This window comes from Arachis duranensis, chromosome 6 (genome assembly GCF_000817695.3).
Source record: "Arachis duranensis cultivar V14167 chromosome 6, aradu.V14167.gnm2.J7QH, whole genome shotgun sequence".
Lineage (NCBI taxonomy): Eukaryota > Viridiplantae > Streptophyta > Magnoliopsida > Fabales > Fabaceae > Arachis > Arachis duranensis.
In genome coordinates, this window is record NC_029777.3 from 15,929,496 (window position 1) to 15,940,749 (window position 11,254).

Sequence of the window (11,254 nt, forward strand, 5' to 3'; positions counted from 1 at the left end):
TGTCAAATTAAAATGTAAGCCCGTGCATCGCACGAGTTTAACACTAGTATGATAAAAAATAGTAATATTATGAGAGAAGTCATTTTTTTTTAACTTTTCTATAAATTCCTAAATAGTTTCTTAGAAAGTTACGATTTGAAATATTAATACTACCACTTTTCATAATTCAAAAACTCAAAAAAAATTACTTTTAAAGTTTTCTAAACCAACCCTTAGTCTATTACTACTACTAATAATAATTATTTATTATTATTATTATTATTATTATTATTATTATTATACGGATTAATAAGTATTGAAAGCGTTTCGGGGAAGGCAATGAAATGAGTGAGTAGTGAAAAAAACGGAGAGGAAGGATCGTGTGTGTGTGAGAGAGTGTGTGTGTGAGAGAGGGTGAGAAGTTGAGAATGGCGACGCCTCAGAAGGAGCAGAAGCCATGGAAAGCGGAGTATGCCAAGTCAGGGAGATCATCATGCAGGACGTGTAAGGCTCCCATCGACAAGGAGCAATTCCGCCTCGGCAAGATGGTCCAATCCACCAAGTTCGACGGCATCATGGCGGTATTACTCTTCCCATTCCTCTCTTTTTTAAATTTTAAGTTTTTTCATTTCTTCTCATACCCTAACTCCCCTTCCCTCTTAATCCATCATCTTTCTTCCTTTGAGAAAGAAAGTGGCAAAGGGCACTGTCTAAGGTCTAGTGAGCTTTACTTTTTCTGTTCCTAACTTTCATTCCTTTTGTTTCTTTAACTTTACTTCTACTGCATTCTTTAGAAAAATGCTCTTCCTTTTTTTTTTTATTATGGTAAAAGAGGTTGAGTATTTAGAAATTGTGGGTTTTACTTAAAGAGACCTTCCAAGAAGAAATAAAAAAGGTAAAAATTCCTTCACTTGAAGTGTTTTGTTGCTTGGTTAAGAGTGCATCGTAACAGTAAAATGGAAAGTAAACTAAATGTCTTAAGAACATTTTTGGCTATGTAAAGGCTTCAATCTTTATTTGAAATGTAAAAGCTTTGACCTTAGTGTCGACAATACTGGGATATCTTGTTAGTTCTTGTTTCTACAATCAATTCAGAAACTATTTCTAACAAGATCATGAAATTTATAATTATCACATCATACGAGCATAAATAACATACACATTATTATTTTAATAAAATAACTTACATATCTCACCTAAACAATACTCCAACCATAAATTCAAAGAGCTGAAAAGAAAGTAGTCTTGTTATTTAAAATCTTTAGTGCATTTGAATTAGCTTGGTAGTAGGTAGTAGGTAGTGAGAGTTACAACATTTGGTGTTTTGATCTGTATTCTTTTTCTATCAGATGTGGAACCATGCGGATTGCATATTGAGGAAATCCAACCAGATAAAATTGTATGAAAATTTCTACTTATTTCCATTATAAATATGGATCTGTGTGATGATTTGACATCAACAAGGATTTGCTTGTAACACTTTTCTTCCAGAGTTGATGATGTTGAAGACCTAGAGACTCTTCGCTGGGAAGATCAGCAGAAGGTCAGAAGATATGTAGAAGGTGGTGCATCAACAACAACGAAGTCAAAATCTGTCAAGGATACCGAGTGTGGTATTGAAGTTTCACAGAATGCTCGTGCTACATGCAAACATTGTAGTAAAAAGATCACCAAAGGAGAGGTTGGCTTTTAATTTTTCATTCTATGTCATAGTATTTCATATGCTGGCTGCTAGAGTGTGTATGTCATTGGGCTTATGGATTTTGTGGAGGGAAAACTTATTTCATGTGTAATTGGGTTTAGAATCTTTCTCCTCGCTGACTGACTTCAATATTATTTGAGGTTCGGATATCTATCAAGCCTGATGGAGGGGGTGCTAAAGGTTTGGCTTGGCATCATGCCAAGTGTTTCATAGAATCATCACCATCGATTCAAGTGGATAAGTTGTCGGGATGGAATAATCTTCCACCTTCTGAACAATCAGCTGTCAGTGCCTTGGCAGGTATAGTCTATACCACCGTATAGGGATCATTATGCACAAGACAGGATGTTTCTTGACATAGTGGTTGCCTCTGCTGTTTTCTTTTGTAGTTGGCTTCTCACTCATTTTCTTTCAGGCGATAGTGGTCCAAAAGTTGAGTCCGAAGAGACTAAAGAATCCATAAGACAAACCAATTCAAAAGGTGGCACAAAACGTGGGAAGGATGCTGCGGGTGGGCAGAAGTCAAAAGTTGCCAAGGTAAAGGGAGACGAGTCTGCTAGCAGCGTGGCGTCAATGAAAAATTCTAGTGATTTGGATAAGGTAAATGATCTAGAGAATAGATTGGAGGCACAAAGCAAAGAACTCTGGGCTCTAAAGGATGATCTTAAAAAGCACGTGACAACACCAGAGTTGCGTGAAATGCTGGAAGCCAATAATCAAGATTCAACTGGATCAGAACTTGATTTACGTGATCGCTGGTAATTTTCTTTTGTTGCACTTTTTGTGTTGATCTTTTAACCACCTTTTGCCTCCTTATTGCTTTTGCTTTGTGGTGCTCAAGGTTCTCTATTCAATATGATATCCACCTTTTATTCGAAGTTACCAAGGATTTAACTGATAGTAGATATTAGATATGGTTATCTATTTGCTGGGTGGGTGTAAACTGTTAAATGCATTATAACTTGTCCTGAGCTCTATTATAGTTTTAATGGAAAAATTAGAGTTTATTAATCTAAATAAACAAAAATAATACAAGCATATTTACCGCTATACTATTTTCTTTATGGAAGATTTTTTTTTTACATACATTTTTGTCTTTTTCCACTCCTTTGTGATGTATTTTGGAAATGATTTACATGATCTTTTCAATCAACGTCTATTTTCGTTATTATTGTGATTTTCAGTGCTGATGGAATGATGTTTGGAGCACTTGGTAGCTGCCCAACATGCTCTGGCAATCTGCACTATTCTGGAGGAATGTACCGGTGCAGTGGATACATTTCTGAGTGGAGTAAATGTTCGTACTCTACCTGTGAATCAAAACGTCTTGAAGGGAAGTGGAAAATCCCAGAGGAAACAGACAACCAGTACCTTAAAAAGGTGTGTAAGGAAAATTGATTGACACAAACCAAAACTGTCAATTCTGACTCAAGTGTTTGCATGTCATTTTCAGTGGTTCAAATCTCAAAAAGGGAAGAAACCAGTTAGGATATTGCCTGCACCGTCAGCAAGGGAAAGTCAAGCTGTTGCTTCTCAGAATCAATCTTCAAATGGTGGAAGTTTGGGAGATTTGAAAGTTGCCATGTGTGGATTTCCTAAAGAAACTATTGTATAACTTCTTTCCTTTGTCATCTGTGTTTTTGAGTCCATAAGTTGAAGTTCCCCTCTCCCTCAAAATCATTTTGAGAATCTGTCATGTTTTAGTTTTTTGGCATATTTACAAATGATCTTATAAGAGCTGATCATGCAGGCGGAATGGAAATGCAAAATTGAAGGCTTTGGTGGGGAGCTTCATGCAAAAGTAAAGAAAGGTAGCTGCTGGATATAAAAATTTCAGAAGAATATATATAACTCTTTTGTTAAGGAAGAAGGATTTGGAGAAGCATACATTTCTATTCTTCATCTGTATCATTTTGACCTATTTACTTGCAGAAACTACCTGCTTGGTTGTTAGCGGATTGCTCAATGATGAAGTTGAGATGAGGAAGGCCAGGTAGGGGTGCATTCAGATTGCGAATCTCAAATACCCATTTTTTCCTAGCTTTTTGTTCTGAGTCATTCAAACCTAACTGACTTAAGAGTTCTTCTATAGGAGGATGAAAATACCAATAGTAAGAGAGGACTATTTGGTTGATTCTATTGAGAAAAAGAAGAAGCTTCCCTTTGATATGTACAAAGTTGAAATGATTGGGGAGTCTTCTAGCATTGTCACAATTAAAGTGAAGGGGCAAAGTGCTGTCCATGAGGCTTCTGGCCTACAGGATTCTGGCCACATACTTGAGGAAAGAGAAATCATTTATAACACAACTTTGAACAAGTCTGATTTATCTACTGGTGTTAACAGGTGAGTTCATTATTATTTTATCTTTCTTGTTCAGCTTTTAGCCTTGAGTCTGTTTCCTCGCCCTAAGCTAGGATTAGCAGCAGCTTGTTATCTGCTATTGATGTTAAAAATTGAAGCTAAAGGCATGCATCTTGATATTGTTATACTATGTTTGATGTTGAGGGAAGCGTTAAGAAAGTTGGAATAGAATTGGAAGGTACGACAGAGCTAGGTCTCTTGAACAACTAACCTTATCATACACATTTTCACCCAACTTAGGTGAAATTACACTGCTTTTGCTCAATTCCTAGAGGTTTACTCACTTTTCTCTGTCAAGTTCTCTTGTATTAGATGCCTATTACAAAGATCCTTGTTATAATACTTTTCCCCCATCCCACCCCCTCACATTTTAGTGAAAAAAGATTAAAAAATCCATTATTGACACTTCCATCATCATCTTCTAACTTTTTCTTATGTAAAGCTACTATATTCTCCAAATCATTGAAGAAGACAATGGTTCAGCATGCTATGTGTTTCGTAAATGGGGCCGAGTGGGAAATGACAAGATTGGAGGAACCAAACTGGATGAAATGTTGAAATCAGATGCAATCAAGGAATTCAAACGATTATTTTATGATAAGACTGGAAATACTTGGGAGGCTTGGGAGCAAAAGACTATTCAGAAGCAACCTGGAAAGTTCTTCCCATTGGATATTGTACTTATTCTAACCTAACTATATAAATTTTATTTGATTTTGATCAGTTTCACCTATAAGGCAATTATTCAACTCATGGCTGTTTCAAATGTCACTTTGTAGGATTATGGAGTTAACAAACAGGTTTCAAAGAAAAACAGAAATGACGAGGACAGCAAACTACCACCTGCATTAAAAGAATTGATGAAAATGCTCTTCAACGTGGAAACATACAGGTTTTGATCTAATACCACTTCATTTTATTGTCAAATATCTTATTCAATACTAATTCTTGGGTTTTATAGAGCTGCCATGATGGAATTTGATATTAATATGTCCGAAATGCCACTTGGGAAACTGAGCAAAAGTAATATTCAAAAAGGTATCTACATGTTCATTCCTCTATCTCAATTAGTTATAGAAGTTTACTATTTTCTTTTATTGGCAGCATGAAGCAATCATGCTGTGTGAAAGTAATAAATGTTTGATTTTATGTTGTTTTGGTTCTTCTTCCCAGGGTTTGAAGCATTAACAGATATACAGAATCTCCTAGAAACTAAGAATTCTGACCCATCAGCCCGGGAAAGCTTGCTTATTGATGCCAGCAATCGGTTCTTTACTTTGATCCCATCTATTCATCCACATATTATTAGGGATGACGATGATTTTAAGTCAAAGGTGTGTATTACCTTCCGAATGATGTTCCAGGTTGTATTTGATAATAAATACATGAAACATGAAGTCAGATTGATGCTTTGATTTTTGTCAGTTTTGTTCTTGCAACTGTGGCATAAGGATGTGGATAAAGTTACGCCTGAATATAGTAAAAAAATGATGTCATTTTTATTTTCTTGTTTTCTTAAAACTCAGTCATGATTTTTGATATACAAAGCTTAATGGATAAAATATTAATGCAAGAAATGTAAAGCCTTTTTGTTTGGGTTAAAAAAAGAAATTTTTTTGTGTGTTTGAATTTGATTAGCACTTTTCTGACTCTATTTTCCATGTGGATTGGCACATGTGAATCTTGTTATATTTTGAATAATTTTGTTGCAGGTGAAAATGTTAGAAGCTCTTCAAGACATTGAAATAGCTTCTAGATTAGTTGGATTTGATGCTAACAGTGATGACTCCATTGATGATAATTATAAGAAGCTCCAGTGTGTCATGTCTCCTCTACCTCATGATAGTGAAGATTATCGATTGATTGAGAAATATCTCTATACTACTCATGCTCCCACACATACGGTATGTTTCTGTTTATTTAGTTTCAAATGTGAGCTCTTTCATTTCTTTTACTATATGACTTATTTGTATTCCTTCTATACAGGAATGGAGTCTTGAGTTAGAAGAAGTTTTTTCACTTGAAAGGCAAGGAGAGCTTGATAAGTATGCTCCCTATAGGGAGAAACTTGATAACAAAATGCTACTATGGCACGGTAGGTTTTAATTATTATTTTATCAGTATTGTACTGTTTCTAATATCCAATACGACACAAATAGAAAAGTTGAACAAAATGAATACAAATCAGATTTCTTACCAGAAAAAAATAAAGAGAAAATCTCAATCTATGAATCTTGGATCTCTGCTCCTAAACTTGATTAATCCATGGGAAGGCCTATGATATTACTACACAGGAGTTCTAAAAACCTAAACTTCTAGGTTATAATTTCTTTAATTTCTCTGTTGAAATACCTCCAAGGTTATAATTTTTTTAATTTCTCTGTTGAAATACCTCCAGTTTGGGTAAATTATAATCGTTTGTATGACTTATTTATTTTTTGCAATGTGCATACTACATTATGAACAGTAATATGTATAAAGTTGGAGTTAGGACACCTATAACAGTTTTTCTCTGTTTCAGGTTCCAGGGTGACAAATTTTGTGGGTATTCTTAGTCAAGGACTTAGAATCGCACCTCCGGAGGCTCCGGTGACTGGCTACATGGTTCGATTGATTATCTCTCATTCATACTTATCTTGTTTTTATAATTTTATGCATTCCATACGTAATTACTTATGCACTGGTGGCAAAATCTGAATATTTTGCATTGCAGTTTGGCAAAGGTATTTACTTTGCTGACTTGGTCAGTAAGAGTGCTCAGTATTGTTTCACTGAAAAGAAAAATCCTGTTGGTCTAATGCTTTTGAGTGAAGTTGCCCTTGGAAATGTCTATGAGCTCAAGAAAGCTAAGGTAAGTCTGGTTTGATTCAAGTTGTGCATATTGGCTTTTTAACGAGTTCATGCACATTAAACACTAAATATCTGCCAAATTGATTTGCAAAAATGTTCATTTTATATTGAACGGCTCCTTCATCTATCAGTACATGGATAAGCCTCCCGAAGGAAAGCACTCTACTAAAGGCCTTGGCAAGAAAGTGCCTAATGAATCAGAACATGTTAAGTGGAGGGGCGATGTCACCGTTCCCTGTGGCAAGCCTGTGCCATCAAATGTTAAGACTTCTGAGCTCATGTACAATGAGTATATTGTGTATAACACTTCTCAAGTAAGTTTCATGATTGGTTGGTCTATTTTTTGCCTTACCATGTCAATAAAGTAAGTGTTTTAAGCTGGAATACTTGTTTCATTTGTATCACAATTAAATCAGGAAATTACTATCGTGACCATTATTGACTTGTAATTTTGATATATTTATGCTGATTAAATGGGACTTATAGGTATTGCGCTCTAATGATTGTCAACTTAGTAATGAAAACTAAGTATTGTTAGCCAACTTGTAAAAACTGGAAAGCACACTAATTTTCAGCACAATGATATGATATTTGAGTTTGTGGCAGAGTATAATTATTCTTTAGCTGCTAATTTAGGTGCATTTTGATGACCATATCATAAACTTTTCACGACAAACCCTAGTGCTTTTTTCGAAAAACGGTTGGATGGTTTGTAAATCACTTATGTGACTGAATGTGGACGATTCGTGCAGGTTAAGTTGCAATACTTGTTGAAGGTGAGGTTCCATCACAAGAGATGAAGAATTGAAGATTGTGAAAGTAAATCAAAGGGGTCTGCTGTTTAGGGAATTGTCTGTGTTAGGCAGCATTTTGAGTAGGAGTTGAACATAGTTCTTCTAGAAGTCTTCAGAATTCCTGTTGGTAAAGGTCTCATTTTGGGTTGACTGTGGAGATCTTTCTTCTTCCTTTCCAGTATTTGTAATGGGAACTATTCAACACTTACAGCATTGGTCTCTTATGGTATTAAGTGATCTGGTAATGTCTATAACTAAACCACCATTTTAATATCAAACTTTAGCTTGTTTATCGGTGAGCTCTTACCTTTTAGAGTATAATGGCATGTTTGGTTGTGATAAGAATGAAATGGAAATTTTCATGATGAGTTTGTTGTGTAAAACTAGACACAGTTTATCCATGAAAATTTCATCCCATGTTTAGAGCTCCTAACAAAACATATTCCCGCTTTTTATGTGATGCATGAGTATGCCTTTTATGTGATAAGAGTTGTATGCTTATTGAAGGGAAGGGCTTCAAAATGGTTCAGATTCATATAATTGTCTTTTGTGGTCTGAAAGAAACAAAAACCCTTGAATCCAGAGAAGAAAAAGTATGGCCGCTAGCTTAGCTGATGGGGTAATGCAAAAAATTCAATAAACTAATGAAACAAGCACAAATCACAATGGTGGTTATGGGAGTTAACTGGTTTGCACAATATTTTATGGGGTCTGCATGTGATAAGGTGATGCTGTTAATTGTTGCACCATAAAATGTTGATTAATGACACTGATGGTTTGGTGTATTTAAAATTGTTGCATGCTACTTGGTGCCAATCAAATTATTGTTTCGTAGAAACAGCCACTTCTCATTGTTAAGGATGACGAACTGCAATAATGTCTTCAGTTTTATTCTGCCTGCTATATTCATAAAACAGCCACTATTATGTAATATATATTTTATTGTTTGCTCTTATTAAGGGTTGTGACCTCTCTTACATCACTACGTGTTACCCGCAATATAACAGATTTTCATTTGAATCTTAAACCATTTTGGTTTTTATCTCTTCGAGTATGCTCTGTAATCTTGATTTTGCAGGGAAAGGAAATAAAGGGTTTCAAGTTTTAAGTGAATTGAGATATTCTCTTCTAAAACCTATATTTGCAAATTGCAAACAAACCTTTATATATATGATTTTAGAAGACAGCAGATTTGATTTTAGATTTTGATGATGACCCGTAGATATCTAAATATTAGATGAGTGTATGACATCATCCTGTACGAGTAAACGGAACTGTAGAAGATTTGAATTTCATGATTCACCAAAGCTACTTGCAGATCATTTCATGTAGTAATTGTTGGTAAATCATTAGAGTCAGAGAGCGATAGACACATCAACAAACATGCCTTAAAAGTCAAATGAAAGCTTCTCTTCAATGAATAGCAAAATGCAACGGTTGAATGAAGTCATGAAAGCAAGCATAACTTTTACTTCTCTAGACCAAAGAAAAACGAAATTACTTAAATATCTGTTCTTCATTTATTTATTTTAAATTTTTAATCATACTGAGGAATCTGGTTTCCAAGCCAGAAAAGAGTGAAAGGAGCATATGATATGGTGTATTATGGGTTTTACTAAATAAAATTGTTTAAATAAAAGAGAGTTCTAATCTCTTTATGTATCTTTGTACAATCTTACTTTCTATTAGTATTAGAGTCATCGGTATTAAACAATTGCCATAACAAAAACTTCAGCGCTCATAGTCCAATAACTTCTGAATATGGACTGTGTTCTTTTCATTCAAACGAACCTCTTTGCTCTTTAGAATAAGTTTTATTCTTATATAATAATAAAGGTCTTATTAAAGCTATTTGTTAAAGTTATTTATACTATAAATATTTGTTTTAATAAAAACTTTTACCTTAAAGATCTTAACAAATATCTTTTTTAGCAAAACGTTAACAATAATAAATTTAACCCAAGACTAAACTATCCTGAATTATATCCCTGAGCTTTTTTTATACTAATTTAATTGTTGAAAAATACACGTGACACTAGTTTAGCTCTTAAAAGATATATGAAGATAAAATAACATTATTTAATTTCATTAGTTATCATATTTCTCAATATTTTTTATACTCTTTTTACAAATTGACCATGTATAATTTTAACTATAATAGTCCACAGAAATTGATAAAAGAATTAGTTAAGATAGATCCAACTCCAAAATGTTTAGAAACATGTTTTAACGGTGAGCCAGTAAAGAGCACTGATTAAAGAGTATTACATGTTTCCGGAAACGCTGAAACATGTACTCCATATAATTGTAACTATATAATATTTTTATCTTAATTTAATAATTAAAAAATAAAAAATTACTACGTGGGAAAAGTATTTCTATTTGAGTATACTAAAAAATTTAATTGTAATAAAAATAAATTAGAAGGGTCCCCATAAACAGAAAGCTGTGGGGGCATAGGGTAACCGGCAGGTGGCAGTGTACTAACTCAGCGTTGTAAAGTGACAAACTTCAGCAGTTCCTAGGTGCGGTGTTCGGCGCAAAATTAGAACCCAACTCCAACTACTCTTAAGAAATTTATTTATTTATCATATCCAACCCACCACATTTTTATAGAAGATACCGAAATAACGATAAAATAAAATTCTTGTATTATTTTATTGTTTCTAATAACAAATAAAAATTTAGACAACTTTTATTTTAAAATAAAAATATTTTATTTTTGTATGTAACTCTTTTTTTTTAATAATTTATATTTTTAAGTTAAACTATGTCTACTAGTTAAAACAAGTTAAAATATAAGTAAAAAAATACTAAATTTGCATTGTGTCGTGTCTATTTCTATATTCTCAGAAAATTAAACAAAAATATATGTATTTTAGAATATAATGCTTTATAAATATTTTTAATTTCAAATAAGTGGTATGTTTACTTAGTCTTCCTGTTCATGATACAACAGTGGGATACAATACATAGTCAAATATCATAAATAATAAAATTACATATTTAATAACATTTACTTATAAAATAACATGAATCATTCTTTTAAATTAATGGGCATAATTATTTTTTATTTAATTACACTAAAAATTAATTTAAATTTATGAAAATCAACTCCCACAAATCTTTTCATAATTATTAGCTTATTATATCTACAATTATATAATCTTTATTTAAAATAAAAATCTTAAATTCTTAAATTTAAAATTTAAAATTTGTTAGTCTCAATTTATTGATGATTAAAAAGCAAACAAAAAAAACCTTTGGTTTATGACCGATAAAATAAAAAATAAATAATAAATAGTAACAAGTTAATTTTAATTCATAAATTATGGGTGAATGTTATATGTTTAAAGTTATAAATATTATACATATAAAATTATAGATGTTAAATTAATAAAATTGAAGGAGTACCTAAAAAGTACATAAAGAATGTTTTGTTATTTATCTCTTGATTAATTGAAATTTATGAAGGTAAAAATACATATAAATAGAGTATTTGTCTGTAAAAGATAAAAGATAAGACAAAATTAAGATAAAATAATAAAGACTAAAATTGTAATTGAA

General features: G+C 32.8%; 1 protein-coding gene across 1 annotated transcript; it reads left to right on the forward strand.

Moving 5' to 3' along the window:
* Positions 1-339: 339 nt before the first annotated feature.
* Positions 340-7,986, forward strand: LOC107493128 (poly [ADP-ribose] polymerase 1). The gene is made up of 20 exons (XM_016114205.3): positions 340-560; positions 1,329-1,378; positions 1,471-1,660; positions 1,822-1,981; positions 2,097-2,439; positions 2,866-3,061; positions 3,135-3,290; positions 3,432-3,492; positions 3,614-3,674; positions 3,774-4,025; positions 4,486-4,720; positions 4,823-4,935; positions 5,005-5,081; positions 5,217-5,377; positions 5,756-5,947; positions 6,030-6,138; positions 6,565-6,647; positions 6,757-6,894; positions 7,025-7,207; positions 7,646-7,986. The coding sequence occupies exons 1-20, from the start codon at positions 408-410 to the stop codon at positions 7,691-7,693; spliced, it is 2,961 nt and encodes a 986-aa protein (XP_015969691.1). The 5' UTR covers positions 340-407; the 3' UTR covers positions 7,694-7,986.
* The last annotated feature ends 3,268 nt before the right edge of the window (positions 7,987-11,254 follow it).